Here is a 16,854-nt window from a genome sequence, read left to right as displayed (position 1 = left end):
GCCCGCCCGCCGCCGGGGAAGCGTCGGCTCCCGGGGCGGGGGGCAGGGCCGGGCGGGGCCGGAGCGCCGCGGGGCCGGGCCTCGGCGCCCGGGGAGGGGACGAGGGGCGGGCGCGGGGCGGCGCCCGGCTCACGTGGGCGGGCGGGAGCAGCTGAAGGTCCGCTCCGGAGCCTGGGCTGTCCTCTCGCGCGCGGCGCTGGCCCGGGCGGCGGCGGGGAAGGAGGAGGAGGAGGAGGAGGAGGAGGAGGAGGAGGAAGGCGGCGGTGGCGGCGGCGAAAGAAGAGGGGAGGACGGGGGCGGCGTCGGACTGGAGCCGAGCGGCGGCGCGAGCTGCCCGGGGCGCTGTCGTGAGCTCGCCCGCCGGGCCCCCGTCCCCGAGCTACACCCTGCCGTGCCCAGCTCTGCCCGCGTCCGTGCCCCCGCGGGGAGCGCGCCGGGGCTGCCCCCCGAATGACGGGCGGAAGGTTCGACTTCGACGATGGCGGCACCTACTGCGGCGGCTGGGAGGAGGGCAAGGCGCACGGGCATGGCATCTGCACGGGGCCCAGGGGCCAGGGCGAGTACTCGGGCTCCTGGTCGCACGGCTTCGAGGTGGCTGGAGGCTACACCTGGCCCAGCGGCAACACCTACCAGGGCTACTGGGCGCAGGGCAAGCGGCACGGGCTGGGGGTGGAGACGAAGGGCAAGTGGATGTACCGGGGGGAGTGGTCACATGGTTTCAAGGGGCGCTACGGGGTCCGGCAGAGCCTGTGCACCCCCGCTCGCTACGAGGGTACCTGGAGTAACGGGCTGCAGGACGGGTACGGCGTGGAGACCTACGGGGACGGAGGTGAGCAGCGTCGCCGGCGGCCCGGCTGCGCCGCGAGCTGGTGCGCTGGGCTTTGCCCCGGCTGCGGGGAAGCGGGGAGGACTCGAGGCGCACGTGCCCGGAAACCCGCCAAAACACCTGGGGAGGCCTCCCACCCACCTCCCGCGCCGGCGTGGGGACGCGACTAGCGCGGGGGGGGGTTGGTCCGACCCGGTTCTCGGAACGGGCGGCGTGTCCACACCCGGGGGAGCGAGGCGTGAATCTACCTGGCCGGCGCCAGCGCTGCACTGCCACCAGGAGGGAGCGCCGCCCGGGTGGGCCGGGCTGGAGACAGGACGCTGTCACTTGAGCCCGTCACATTACGTTCCTGATCCCTCCCTCTCCCGGCCGGGTTTGAAAACGCCACTCCGGCGGAGTTAGAGCAAACGCCCTGGGCTCGGGAGCCTGGCGGTCGGTGCCGACCGCTCCCCGGATTGGTTTCACGTGGAGTCGTATTTCGCTTCTGGTCCTCCCGTAGCCTAAAGATAGAAGCCAGAACCCCATAACTAAGATGTAGGGGAACTGCGCCTTGTTTGGCGTAGTGGCATTTGGAAACCTCCTAGCTATGGAAGTGGAGAGGCCACCTGATGCAGGTGGGGCTCAGAGGGTGTGGGTTTTTCTTCCTAGTTTTCGTTAGGTTCCTTAAAGTAGTGGTTTTCAATCAAAAGAATGGTTGGTCGTCATTGTTGACCTGGAGAACTTTGGGCAAATTACTAGGAAAGTGTCTTCGAAAGGAACGACGAAGCCGGTGTTTTAAGAAATATATTAAAAGCTCTAGTCCTGCAATTAAGTTAGCAGCCGCTTTATTCCAGAGCGTGACAATATGGAATCACTAAATTGCACTAAGGTGTATGACCTCAACATGCTGGCTATGCCCCAAATTGCCTCGTTTTAATACTTTACAATATTTGCAAAATAAATTGTGTAGAGGCAGAGTTCCTTTTTCCTTTCTTTTAATTACGAGAAGTATCCATTACTGAAACAGGTGTCAAAACCTGATGAATTTCCTTGTGTAATGAGCGGAGAAGGATGAATGGGTTATACTTTGGCAAAATACGTTTTCTGATAATAAACACACTCATAGTTAATTGAAAAGGGTTCTAGGAGGCAGTGTCAACTTTTGTAATTACGCGGCTCAGAGCTGAAGGGTATGAAAAGGATCCAATTAAAAGTTTCTCCAGCCCACTGCAACTTCAGTTAGGTCACTACTTATATAAAAGCTTATACAATTTGTACACTTCACTTACTCAGAACACTTGGGCTGTATTTGAAATGCAAAACCGTACAATGGTAGGATTTGATAAAATGGACATCTTTTGGTCCTACAGTATAAATAAAGGATATGGTTCTCATGGATTAAAAGGGGGCAAAATCTTTATAAGGGTTATATGGGACTTGCGCTCCACAGTTATTAATTCGGCCTTTAAATGTTCTGAATGGGCATATAGTACGTTAGTTGACAGCCCTGTAAATATGCTAGCTTGTGACGGGATTTTATTGGAGACCCTAGGTCTGCAATATAACTAAATTCCATGCTCAAAAGTAGAATGCAAAATTTATTTTTTAAATAATGCTTGTTATTTTATAACCTTTTAAGAAGGACAAGGATAGTTCTCTTCAGTTTGGGAAGGTTAAAAATAAATTAGTCTTTTAAAGTTACTAATTAAACAAAATCTCTTGGTTTAGAGTATTCATTACACTTAGCAATAAAAAAAAAGTATATATATAGCATAACAGAGGTCTTCTATGTGTTTTAGAAGCTCAAATGACTGGGATGACTTTATGAATAATCTGTCTTCTGTTTTTAAACTGACTTAAAAAACTTTTGAAACCCTTAGAATTTGGCATCACCATGGGACTGTGGTTTTCCTTTTGTGTAAAAAAAAAATCAAGTATGCTACCAATTAGGAAGGAAAAAAACTTTAAAAATCACTTTCAGGGTCTACTCTGCACTAGCTGATTTTCTGCTTTCTTTCATATGTCACTCCGTTTAATTAGAAAGTCCAGAGTCATAAAGTGGTGGTCTAAGTAGAAGTATATTGCAATAACTTATTTTATACAGAACTTTTGGCCAAACTAGGAAATCTCACCCTCCCCATTCTTACTTAAGAATTAGTTTATTTTTGCCTCTTCACCACCACATGCCCATCCCTGGGCACCCTCTGTCAAACTTCGGGAAAATCTGACTCCATGTATTCTGTGAGGACATTAAACTGGAAGATGAAGAAAGCATTAGCTTCACGTGGGAAGTACCACTTGACTTATTTTATCAGTAATGTGTGTGCGAAGTGTTGCTGGCATAGAAATTGCCTGAAAATTAAAAATAAGTGCCATAATAATGAAATCCACATCCAGGTGCCCAGAATTTTTTGCATAAATTCTGATCTGCTGTGCCTCATTGTTTTCACCAGCCATAAAACTATGGGAAATATCTAGGAGGACGCATTGCTTTATTAACTGTATGCGTGCTTGCATATACCCATTCACTGCCCACAAATGTAGGTTTGGCATAGCACGGTCTACATTTGACGGGAACGCCTTCTGAACTGGGAGCCTTCCACTACAAGACTGTGTAGTTAAAATGGCTATAGCTAGCAAACCAGTTCCCAGATGAAAAATCATAGAACATACTTTAAAAACCCATAAAAATACTTTTTATGCTTGTGAAATCTGCATCTTTATTTGAGGAATGGAGAGGAGCTAATTAGAACTTTATTTGGACAGTGGTGAGAAGTTGATACCTACCTGCTTCATAAAAAAAAAAAAATAGAAACCTTTTTTTTCTAAGTTCATTGACTAAACCTATTTTAAATTTCAAATGAACTCCTAACAGTTTGACTGTAAATTGGTTTTTAGCAATTCCATGGAGGAAGCCTTCCATACACTGTGATTTAAGAAAATCGGATGGGAATGTGGCCAATGCTGTTACCACCTCCCCTTCCCTGCTTGACAGTTAAGCAGAGACCTAAACTTTCTAATTACTGCTGTTGCCTTAAACTGCTTGGATTTTCAAGCAGTACTTATTTGGAAATTCTGAATACTTGTCTTACTTTTGGAGATATCAGTTTAAGAAAGCTACTTGTTAATTCTCCCTCGCTGTTAAACATTTACTAAGATGGTATGGTTGCATTTTAAAAGTATGAAACTTAATTGATCTCAAATAGCACCTTTGGAAACTATTCTTGCAAAATTAACTTGTCATGATGTAGAAAGCTAGGAGGTGATTATAGCATTCCTTGTTTACACAAAATATTTTTTAAAAAAGGTTTTAACATGTAAGTCAAGTTGTAGAACCTTTATGCTAGAACTTGTATTTTATCTATATAGACCAAGGAAAAGTCAAAGTTCAGATTTCCTAATTTAATTCCCTTCCGTGTTAAGGTGGTGGTATTTGGAAATGGCTAATATTCAGCAGGAACCTTCTTAACCCGAAATGTTCTATACGACTGTCTTATCCTTTGGGGTTCAATCCTTTTGAGAAAGCTATGGCCCACCTACCTTCTTAGAAGTTCATAAAGGTCAGGTTAAAACTTGTACATTTGCCTAGAATAGGACATTCATCGTACCAGACCTCCTAGAATTTCATTGTTGCCCTGCTGTTAGATTTATGTCCTATAAAAAGACCTATCAGAATAAACAGAAAGAGAAGGTAGTCTTGAAATGAATCAAAACTTTTGCTTTGGATCCATTACAGTTTTAACTTTTAAATGCAATGAAATCACGTATTAACACAGTGATCTAAAACCATTAGCATTATCGCTCAGTATTTAAAAAGTAAACATGCCACACAGCGGAAATCTGTGTGTGGCAATATAAAATGAAAAGTGACTTCAAGGTAGATCTATACAATCAGAAACTGACAGAGGTCGACGTTTGATTACATCAAATGATTGCATCACTGTAATGATTTATTTTCTATGGTATTGTGAGTTACTATGAAACATACAGAAGTACTTATATCTTAAAATTTCTAGATAACTTCTGGGGGATACCATAATTTAAAATGTGCCTTTAATTAAAGGAAATGGCCTTGATTTTGAAAAGAAAATTCTATATTCTATAAAAAGAAAAAAAATTTTTTTCCCTAAGTTTCCTATTTCTTTTCAAGTTCACTTATATTTATTTTGAGAGAGAGAGCAGGTAAGGGGCAGAGAGAGAGAATCCCAAGCAGGCTTAATACCACCAGGGCAGAGCCCAACGCAGGGCTCAAACTCCCAAACTGTGAGATCATGACCTGAGCCAAAATTCAAGAGTCCTATGGCTGACTGAGCCACCCATAAGCTCCCTAATTTTAGTATTCAGTTTTTCATGTGATTATTTTAAAAGCAGCACTACATTATTTTGCTAACTTGCTTAAAAATTTACACAAATGCTTTAGATTAGAGATTCTGCTATTCCTAAAAAGGCATACTATTCATTGAAAAAGTGATCTGGAGTCAACAAAGTTTTAGGGACATTGTCAAACATCCCTTTGCTCTGAGATGAATTCCATACTGTTAAATAGTGGAAGTTTTATTTTGGCCTTAGTTCAGTTTTTCTAGGGGTACATTGTATACTCTTTTGAGCCACCATAGCTACTTACTATAAAGTCATCAACACCTGCAGACCACAAGACACATAAGCCATGAGACTGGAAGTTTTGTGTTTGCTTAGGAGGTAACTCCTGCCCTCAGAGTGCTTCTAGTCCATGATGTGGCTCATTACGTAGTGGCAGTGACTAGGGAAATCTATGAAGAGAATGACCAGGAGAAAGCAAATCTGGCAAGGAGTACAGGGCAAATCTTGACCATTTCACGTGGAAGTACAAAATGTTAAAATCAATTGCCCATTTTTTCATAATGTCTCACCATATTCAGGGTATATATCATTTTTGTCAAATCACTCTTAGCTCCAAACATTTCTCCCAAATCTAAATAATAATTCTAAATATTAAACAGCTTTCCTGCCCTAAAAAAAAGATGCTGAACCTAAAAGAAAAATGTAAAGTAAAATGTGCTTGATGACTCATGTCGCGACCACTAACCATTTTAATTAAGTCTCTGAGCTTGTTGGAATGTTCTAGTGACAGACCTAGAGTTTTTAGAGCTTTTCTGCTCAATGAGTATAATTAAAATTCACGAGTAGAGCTCATTTCATCTTCTGTGACACTACCTTCCTATGAGGAGTTTGATGTGTTAACTTCAGGGGAGAAAAGTTCTCTAATGATCACTATTTTCGTATTACAAAGCGGTGGTTTCATCTGAAACACTCGTTTTTAAATGAAACATAAAACTACCAAACGTTTGGAAAAAGCTAAACAATTACATTGAATCCATAGACACAGAATTACAGGGCGCGAATTCACAAGCAAGTGGATGAAACGTAGAGTATCGCTTAGGGTTGACCTGGAGACGTGTGGGATTTGACCACGAGCCTGCCTGCCTGCTCTGGGCACCAGGCTCTCCTGGGCGCACCCAGGTGCTGGGGGGCTGGGATTTGACCACGAGCCTGCCTGCCTGCTCTGGGCACCAGGCTCTCTTGGGCGCACCCAGGTGCTGGGGGGCTGGGTTTTGACCACGAGCCTGCCTGCCTGCTCTGGGCACCAGGCTCTCCTGGGCGCACCCAGGGGCTGGCAGGCGAGGTCGCCCCCTCCCGCCCCCGACTCACGCTGTGCTTTCTCGCCGTCTCTCCCGAAGGTACTTACCAGGGCCAGTGGGCCGGCGGCATGCGGCACGGCTACGGCGTGCGCCAGAGCGTGCCGTACGGCATGGCCACGGTGATCCGCTCGCCGCTGCGCACCTCCATGGCCTCGCTGCGCAGCGAGCAGAGCAACGGCAGCGTGCTCCACGACGCCGCGGCCGCCGCCGACAGCCCCGCCGGCACCCGCGGCGGCTTCGTGCTCAACTTCCACGCCGACGCGGAGCTCGCGGGCAAGAAGAAGGGCGGCCTCTTCCGAAGGGGCTCCCTCCTCGGAAGCATGAAACTTCGCAAGTCCGAATCCAAGTCTTCCATCTCCAGCAAGCGCAGCTCGGTGCGCAGCGACGCGGCCATGAGCAGAATTAGTTCCAGCGACGCCAACTCCACCATCAGCTTCGGCGACGTAGATTGTGATTTTTGCCCCGTGGAAGACCACGTGGACGCCACCACCACGGAAACCTACATGGGCGAGTGGAAGAACGACAAGCGAAACGGGTTCGGCATTAGCGAGCGCTCCAACGGCATGAAGTACGAAGGCGAGTGGGCAAACAACAAGAGGCATGGCTACGGCTGCACCGTGTTTCCCGACGGCTCCAAAGAAGAGGGGAAATACAAAAATAATATTCTGGTCCGTGGAATAAGGAAGCAGCTGATACCGATACGAAATACAAAAACTAGGGAGAAGGTGGACCGAGCAATTGAAGGCGCGCAAAGGGCGGCTGCCATGGCCAGAACCAAAGTGGAAATAGCGAATTCGAGGTATGTAGATGTCGCGTGGGCGGTTGTGCGTGGGCGTTCGAAACAGTGGGGTGTCAGATACTATGTTTGTCATCCTGTTGGTGTCGTCACCGTATTTGCCTCTGTAACCGCCAGAATCGAAGTTAGAAAATGATTGATTCCGATGGAGTGAGCGTCAGAAATGTGCCTGTACTGTTCTGAAACATGCCGTCATCGCAAATTGTGGAAGGCACGTTGAGAGCCTCTTGCCGTTACACGTTACTTCCTTAATGCTTAACGTCGGTCACTCAGGCTCTGTGCACATTTTCCGGAATCCAGAAAGCTCCAAAACATTTTCCTGTTTTGTTTTGTTTTACTACTACCACAGAGAACGACTTTTTTTTTTTTTTTTTTTTTTTTGAGAAAGCCACCAGGATCTAGATATGGCAGAAAATGGAGTGAGACCATATCTCCTATGCGTTCTTTAAGACTGTAACAGAGCTCATCTGTATGGGAATGGCAGAGGACAAAGGCTGATACGAATTGCCACATTCTATGCTGGAATGGTTAGATCACTGGTGTATTCAAAGGAAAGGGGTGGGGGAAACCTGCCATGGACAGATGGGACTGTCAGTGTGCCAGAGGTGGAAGAAAGTAGCACAGTAGAGGAGGGATGGAGTGAGTAGGAGATGGCAGTGAATTCCAGATTGAGAAGTGCGGTGTATGTGGGCACAGAAGGACTGTGTGCTTGAAGTTTTACCACCAACAGCTGGGTTTGGGGTCCAAAGAGAGGAATGGAGAATTCTATTGGGAATAGAATTGTCGTGTCGTAGACAAAAAAAAAAAAAGTTATAAATGGAAAATAGATTTTTAGCCTTATTTACATGGCCACTGAATGGCCACAGTAGTGTGTGACTTTGACTCCTACTTCCCGTAGAAGTAGAAGCCAAGTCGAAGCCACAGAATATTAGCGTGTCTTCAGATTTTTATTCTTAGCATTGAATTAATGAGCCCCTTTTTTTCTTTGGTTGAACCACGTGAAATTTCTGATACTTGAACTTCTTGATGTTCAAAAACATGACAATTTCACAAGGTTCAACCTTATAGTTTCAGACTTTTGAAGTTTCTTTAAAAAAAACTTTATGGATACTGTTTACTTCTGAGTATCTGAAACACTACTTGGAAAATGAAAAGATGTTTTTTTGTGTTATATTGAGAGAGGTATCAAAAGTCTTCAGAGTTTCTGTCTTTATTTTAAACTCCTCCTATTTTAAGGTTAATCTTGCTTGTTGTTGATTAGCATAAACTTTCAGGAAGGGCCTCTCCTCTCTTCTCCTTCGAGCGTATTTTATTTTAGACCATAGTTTTCCCTAACAGCCAAGCGTTGAATTACTTGCTTTTCGGTTTGCTTATAGATCAGATACTTGGCACATCTAATCTTACTGGCTTCCTGGCCCTGAGCTAACTTTTGAGCCAGTGCTCTACCTTTGGTTTTGCCCTGGCCTCTAATTTTAAATGCACTCCCGGATTTTTCCATTTGTTTTCACCTTACAACCTAGTGATCTAGTAGAAGCAGTTTGATCTCAGCAGATGCAAAGTAAACCTGTGCAGGACACTCTAGCAAATGATTTTCTTAAGCTTGTTTTAATTATTGACTTTTATGGTTAGTTTAAATGGGGAGGAATCTACATAATGAAAGGGAAACACTTGTAATGCAGGGATTTCTGATTGTACTAGTATCATAAAACTCCCACCCAAGTCCTAGCCATGTCCTCTTTCTTTTGCTGGTAGTGGTTGTATAGTTTGAGATTACTGTGTTGCGTAGTTTTTAATCAAATATACTTTTGGCCAGTTAACTACTTCCTAAAATTTTCACTTAGCTATCTTTCCAATGCTCAGTTAATTATTCTAAGTGAAATAAGCCAGTCACAGGACATATTGCATGATTCCAGTTAAATGAGGTATCTAAAATGGTCCGACTCCTAGAAACACAGAGTAAAATTGTGGTTGCCAAGAGCTGGAGAGAGGAGGAAATGGGAAACTGCTGTTGAACAGGTATAAAGTTTCAATTAAGCAAGACGATTGTGCACACAGTGAACAATACTGTATTGTGCACATAAAAATTTCTTAAGAGGGTAGATCTCCTGTTATGCGTTCTAACCACAGTAAAAAATGTATGTGCACTATTTGGATGATGCAATAGACAAAACAAAATTCTCAGTTAACCTTTTATGTCTTCCTTACTTTCACTGTGTTCCTCCTCTCTCCAGATCCCTTGCTTTGATAATACTTCAGATACAGAGTTTTGCCACTTGTTTTTGTAGAAAGTAGCTGATGAACTGACATTCCCCTTCAGTAGCTCCGAGTTTAAAGTTCTGCATTCTTTTAAAAACTTTTTTTTTTTTTTTTAAATAAAAAGAGGGGTGCCTGGCTGGCTTAGTTGGCTGAGCATCAGAATCTTGATTTTTGTCCCAGGATCATGGAACTGAGCCCCACATTGCGCATGGGGCCTGTTTGGGATTCTTGGTGTCTCCTTCTGTATCTCCCCACCCCCCCACCCCCCCCCCGCCGTGGAAGCATGCTCTCTTTGAATGAATGGATGGACGGATGGATGGATGGATGAATGAATGATAGAAAAAAAGCTCCCATTAAGGTTTTGGAGATTGCTGGCAGGGGGAAGAACTTCTTGCTCTGTTGTCATAAACCATGGCTCACTAGAGTGTCTCAGTATCTGCTCCGTCTTTCCTGGACCCTCCAGTTGTTACTATTAGTGTTTTGGCTTTACAGAATATCAAAAGTTTAAGAGCATAAGGTGACCCTCTCCCCCTCATCCTGCCCCAGTAACGGCAGAATAACAACTAGAAGTAAGGCTCCTGGCAGCTGCCGCTCTCAAAGTCCCCGGTTCACCGTTAGCAGCAGAGGGATTTGAATAGTTACTGATCATCTCAGTCTGCCACCCAGATAGTGCCAGTCATTATTCTGTTATTTCGTGGGCTGTGGAGGATTTTTGTTACTTAAGTCTTAGGGAGACGGTCCACTTGTGTGCCATCGCCGCTTATTATCCTGAAGCAAAGCTTCAAGTTAGCTTTGAGAGAAAATAGCTGTATCCTCCTCAGGGAAATCAGGAGACATGGAGCCAACCATCTTTTGCCCAGAGACTCAAGAAGATCTGTGGACCTTTCCTTTGCTTTGTTGAAGAGGGGATTTTGGTGTGTCTCTGTAGGAAATGCACAGGAAGCATATTTCAGAAGACTTATTGTGGGCCCCTGTGTAATTTTTACAGATAAGGGAATGTGGGGAATCATGTTAACAGTGGATACTTGAAATAACCCAATAGATATAGAATCAGTAGAATGATTGGTTACTAGCAGGTTAGCACTTAAAGAGTGAAAACTCGGGGGCACCTGGGTGGCTCAGTTGGCTGAGCGCCCGACTTTGACTGCGGTCATGAGGTCATGATTTCACGGTTTGTGAGTTTGAGCCCCGCATCGGGCTCACTGCTGTCAGTGCACAGAACGGGCTTTGGATGCTCTGTCCCCCTCGCTCTCTGCCTCCCCTCACTCTCTGCCCCTCCTCTGCTCACACTCTCTCTCTCTCTCAAAAATAAACAGTTTTTAAAAGAAAGGGTGAAAACTCTAAGGGATACTATTAATTTGCTGACTCCTGTAACTTTTCCACAGGTTTCTGTTCTGATCTAAAAAGTACCAAGTCTGTGAGATTGAACAGAATGTTTTCTTCCCTTTTTGTCTTGGTCCTGTGGGTAAAAACCACCTCCTAGATTGAGAAACTGCCTCAACCTCGTTTTCAAAGAAAGGTTCAAGAGGTAGGGGTGCAGCTCTGAATATTTCAAATCCCTCACATTGAGAGGCTGAGACCAAGGCTCTGCTCCAGATCACCCTCCATTCCTGTCGTGTCAGTGACGGTTCTCATTTGGGCATTTTTACCCCATTAAACTCTTGTCTCCAGTAATTTCTTAAGACATTCTTAAGACAAAGTACTGTTCTTTGAGAAAAATGTTTTAAGGAGGAGTTTAAGGTGAGGCATTAGGCTGAGATAGCATATAAGCGGCCCTCAGAGAACCACACTTCTGTGGCAAGAATAGACCATTTATAAAAGGATATAGACAAAAGAAGAGCTTTGTAGACTCTGAGCCCAGAGGACATGGTTATCATGCCAGAGGATGGAAGATGTCGGTGACAAGGATGGAGGAGAGCTGGCCTAACAGTTGCCAACCAGGGGCTTATGGGTGGCTCAGTCAGTTGAGCTTCGGGCTTCAGTTCAGGTCATGATCTCATGGTTTGTGAGTTCGAGCCCCATATCAGGCTCACTGCTGTCAGCACAGAACCTACTTCAGATCCTCTGTCCCCCTCTGTCTGCCCCTACCCCATTTCCTCTCTCTCTCTCTCTCTCAAAAATAAGTAAACATTAAAAATATTTTAAAAATTTTAAAGCAGTTGAGAACCATAGGCATTTGTTCATACTCCCTTCATCGAAGCACACAGATTCAAAGAAAGGGCAGTAACGTGGGAGCGTAGAGCAGAATAGAATAGTTACCCTGTTCTCTGACTCTGTGGCCAGACTGCCTGAAGCCGGGACAGTTCTCCCTCTACCAGGTAGGCTTCCAGGACTGCCGTGCCGTGTCAGTGCCCGCTGCTCCCAGCCTCTCCCGAACTTGATGTGGTTAACAGCAGGACCAGTGATGTCGGGAGGGAGCCCTGTGCGGTCCCCGGCCCTGCTGGGCCGGTCACAGGTGCCGTTGCACAGGGGACGGAAGTGCCAGGTCGAATGTGGAGGCCTGGAGCCCAAGGAGCTGGTGCACAGGTGTGCCTGTTGCACCTGTTTTCACAGCTAGGGGATGGATTCCCTGTTGCCAGGTTTGAACTTGAGTATGAATAATGACGACATTTTTTTGCAGAAATGCTACATAAAAAATATATTTCCCATACTTTTTTTTTAAATGTTTCTTTATTTTTGAGAGAGAGACAGAGAACACGAACAAGGGAGTGGAGAGAGAGAGAGAGAGAGAGACACAGAGTCCGAGGCAGGCTCCAGCCTCTGAGCTGTCAGCACAGAGCCTAACACGAGGCTCGAACCCACGAACCTGCAAGATCATGACGTGAGCCAAAGTTGAATGCTTAACCAACTGAGCCACCCAGGCGCCCCATACTTTTTCATTTAAAAAGGTATTTTATGATTTCTTACCACTCTCCCTGTTTCCTCCATGGCTTGCGTGATTCAGCCACGACAGCTTTCCGTCGGCTCTGAGGGACGTCTTTCCTTATCTCTTCCCTCTTCCTGTGCCCTGGCCCCAGCCAGCCGCTCAGGGCTGCTCCGTCTTCAGGTGTAGGCATCAAGTGTCCTCTTCATAGAAGGTTTCCCCAACCGCACACCGTCCCACCCCACTGCCACCTCCTTCCACCTGAATGCCCGTTGTCACCTAGTTCAGTATATTTGCTTCACATTTCTTTCTCCAACTAGATCAGAAAGCCGGACCCTGACGGCAGCTTTGCTCACTTTGGTATACCCAGGAGCTAGTTTAGATCAGGGCACTTTGGTAAGGGCTCTGGTAAATATTTGATGAATGAGTGAATTAAATTCTCACTGCTTAGGCTGTAAACACTGCCAGTGCTTCTAATTCTGTTTTCTTGGACGTTTATAAACTAGCTTTAAAAGAGGGAAATACAGCTCTCCTAATTCATCGTGCTACAATCTGAACATAGTCAAGGAAGTACAGAAAATGCAAAAGTGCATGTTACAGGTACCGTTTTCCTGAACTGTGTCAACATCATTAAAAAGTCATAACGAAGGCAAGGCCGGGAAATAAGAACTTGAGGTTAAGCCAAACTCTTATCTCCATTCTTCATAAGTATGAGCTGATCCAGCGATACATGTGAGTGCTTCCCTTAAACAGATACGGAAACCCCAGAAGTCAGTTTACACTCACTATACAAGTATTAGCTCATCCCTACCTGTTTGATATCACCAAAGTAGGTGATAAATCAGAACCTGAGCTTATTGGTTTTTAAAAATCTGTACGCCGAATGTTCAGCTGTCCTTATTTCCTTTTGAAAGTTTTTCTTGTCTGACCTCTTTCTTTTTCCAGGTCATTTTTCTTAAGCTCAAATAATGGTGTTCAATGGCACAGATTCTCACAAGATTACTTGACTTGATTCACACTTCACTTATTAGTAATTAAAACCCAGAGTCAACCATGAGTCAGTGCACATTATGGATCCAAATTAAACTTCTCCCAATTTTAGAAAAAAAAAGCTCAGTCTCTGCCAAGTTATCGTGAAGAGCCAGGAATTTGAAATTCTTAAATTCAGTTAGAGAAAAGGTTTCTCGTTCTTTTTTGCAAATAAAAATTCTACTTTATATTCTATCTTTATTTCTTTTCTACAGTGTTAGTTGTCTCATCATAGCTTCAAAAACAATTGTAGATTATCATATCCATGAATTTTTTATTTCTTCTGCTGGGGCTCTGGTTAATGTTCAGTTTTAACATAAGTGATTTTTTTTTCAGGAAGTTTGAATTTTTTTTGTAATGACTTGTAAGCCATTTTAATGAAGAGGCTGTTAAATTGATAAGGTGATTATGGAGGAATTCACCTAAAATAAGGGAATTCACAGGTGAGGAGAGCATTAATTATTTTCTTTAGGTCTACCTCCTGCCTGTCACCCTTTTCCACCTCTTCTCACCAGCCCTTCTATGAGCAGATTCCAGGCTGAATACACTTGGGCTGGAGTGCAGAAAAGTTGCTGTGAATGGGGATTAATAGTTGCCCCTTTCTTCACAGGAGGGGTAATTTAACAGTTGAATGAGAGAGTGGGTATCACAGAGCCTTAGAAACTGTAAATAACCATATATAGTTTCCATTTTGGAAAATGTGTCCATCGCTAAGTCCCCAAAAGTGACCGTTGATAGATGACCGCCAAGTTAGACTGGGATAGAGTAAAGATGGAAGGAAGAAGGAAAAAGGAAGGGAAGGAAGGCTTGGGAAGCAGAAGGAGGGATAAGCAGAAGTGTCAACAGGCAATTATCCTTTTTAGGATTCAAAAGAAACTGAGCAAGGACAGGTCATGTGTATTTAAACCAAGCTACTCTGGGGTACTGTTCTGAAGACAGTGTAGGATAATAAAGATTTTTATCTTCATGTTGCGTAGGTATATTAGTGTAGGTCACCATTATCCTTTGTGTATTACAGTTACTGTATTGCACGTAAAAATTGTAAACACACGTTTCTCCTTTTTACCAAAGAACGCCCATTTCCCACGGACGAGAGTAAAGAGCCTGCTCTGATCTCCTCCCATTTTTGTCCAGGCTGTTTAAAAACTTTTTTGAACGTTTATTTATTGTTGAGAGACAGAGAGCAGGGTAGCGGCAGAAAGAAAGGGAGACGCAGAATCCGAAGCAGGTTCCAGGCTCTGAGCTGTCAGCACAGAGCCCGACGCAGGATCGAACCCACGAAGCGCAAGATCATAACCCAAGTCGAATCCGGACGCTCAACCGACTGAGCCACCTAGGCACCCCCTGTCTGGGCTGTTTAAAGAAAGATGTGCTTCTCTGTGGTGAGAACCCCGGGCCTGCTCTGTGAGCCAGGCAGTCGCTGAGGGTCTTCCGGGTGCGTGTACAGAGGCAGCGGCTGAAACCAGAGAAGCATCTGCTCTGTCCTGCCGCCAGACAAGGGGCAAAGCTTAGGGAGGGTGGGACTCCAGAGGCATGACGGGAACATGCCCGGCTTCTCTCCTTCAGCTCTGATGTCACGGCATCTCGCCATTCAGTAGGTCGTTACACGTAACGTGGGAACATGCTGTGTTACGGGAACCTCATAAAAATTTCTTCGGGTATCTTGCTTCTGAAGATCTTTCTCGAAAACACTCCTCCTCCAGCCCTCTCAAGACCAGGCCCGTTCAGAAGCTGAGGCCTTGAGGTGGGCGGGCGTTCTGATGATTTAACAAGTAGGTTCAAGCAACACAGATTTCATGAAAGTTAGCCTTGTGCCGTAATAATGGGTGGGTCACAAGTTATTCAGACTTCTGGGCCAGTAAAAACATCAACTTTTTTAAACCCTGGCTCCTAGAGGCATAGCTTTCTAGTGTGATTAAACAGGGAACTTGAGGAGGAGATGCTGTGTGGGGGGTGCATGGGATACAGGGTAATGGTCAGTCCTGCGGAGGTCGACGTGGTGAAAACAGGCTGTCCAGGGTGGAGGAAAAAGACAGCATTCGGGGGGGGATGACCAGCTAGGTCTGGGGGACACGTGTCGCCCTTGTTTTAACTATAGAAATCGGAGTTTGCTTGGACGGTACAAACCGCAGCAGGTTTGATCTTTATCTCCGAAGCGTGACGTGTTCCCGATGCTGTAAACACGAAGAATTGAAGCAGCGATTACTTTCTAACGTATGTAATGAAAGCCCCAAGTGTGGAAGCCCTCATGTTCCTTCCCGCGTGCTCCATATGAATTGTAGCCTTGACCCGGAGACGGATCCCCCGTTCGCAGGCGAGCGGCAGGTTCCTGTGTGGCCCCTCCGAGCAGCAGCTGCCCGGCAGCCCGAGGTCCCTGCTCACAACTTTCCATCAGGGATTAAGCTGACTCCGCCAATCTCACTTTACTCAAGACACCAAACTGGCCGCTTGCAAGACTAGTGCCTTGCAAATCTTTGAGATGCTTTTCTTATTATAGATGAAATATGAACATTGTGTTTAGGAACAGGATCCAACAAATGCCAAAGGTATTTATGTAACTCATTCAGCTTTAGTACAACGGCCTCTTGAGAATAAAACCAAATAAGCTTTTAATAATTTTGCCCTTCTATTTTAGTCGGTGTTTCACATTTATTTGTATAATATGCTTCGATTTCAAAGTAAGCTTCTTTATCAGAAATTTAATTAATATGTAAGGAATCAAGAGTACCTCCAAAAGAGTGCAACCCTTTGAAGTCCGATCTTCTTAGGAATTCCCTGTGTGCCAAAAGAAACTTATTCAAGCCAAGTAAAATACATTAATTCATTTTCTAGCATTTTAAAAATAATTGTACCAGAGATTAACAAATACCTGTTAGATTTTTGTTAGTTTTCTTTTGAATAAGGTTAAAATTTTGCTGGGTTTTACTATATCAAGTCCATCAAGTTTTGATCTCAGTTGGCTTGGTCCAGAGACCCCTGTCTATTTCATTTTTTACATTGGTGTGAGAGCTTTTTGAATTGAATTGGTATTTCAGGATTTCCTACATTCACTTCCATCCATTAGAGGAAAGGTTTGATATTCATGTGGGGACCCTACTAAGTCAAGACATGTTAAGGAGAAATCCCATAGACGCTGGAGTTTCAGGTTCAGGAGCAGGAATGGAGGAGCATCAGGTGACGAGGCCATACCCACCCATTGCCGGCCCTTGTCACCCATTGCCACCCCTCAGCGATGTTCACTTCAGTGATTTGAGAAAGAGTTGAGCTGTGACTGATAGATTACCTTGCAAAGATGAAAATGTCCTGGAAGGGTCAATAGCTAACATGTTAGTTAACACTCTGGACTGAACTTGCAGAAAAGACTTTTTATCTCAGGTTTTATCTCATTGAAATGCCGATTTTAATCACTCTTTTAACATTAATTGAT

At 45.0% G+C, this 16,854-nt stretch overlaps 1 protein-coding gene across 1 annotated transcript in view; it reads left to right on the top strand.

Annotated features, from left to right (window-relative positions):
• The first annotated feature begins 450 nt into the window (after positions 1-450).
• Positions 451-16,854, top strand: part of JPH1 (junctophilin 1) — an 87,437-nt gene continuing 71,033 nt past the window's right edge. The window contains 2 exon segments of the mRNA XM_039222174.1: positions 451-829; positions 6,523-7,282. Of these exon segments, the coding sequence (XP_039078105.1) occupies positions 451-829; positions 6,523-7,282 (1,139 nt within the window).

Source organism: Hyaena hyaena, unplaced genomic scaffold, assembly GCF_003009895.1.
Source record: "Hyaena hyaena isolate Hyena2069 unplaced genomic scaffold, ASM300989v1 scaffold_1071, whole genome shotgun sequence".
NCBI classification, from domain to species: Eukaryota; Metazoa; Chordata; class Mammalia; order Carnivora; family Hyaenidae; genus Hyaena; species Hyaena hyaena.
This window is presented reverse-complemented; position numbering and strand designations above follow the sequence as displayed.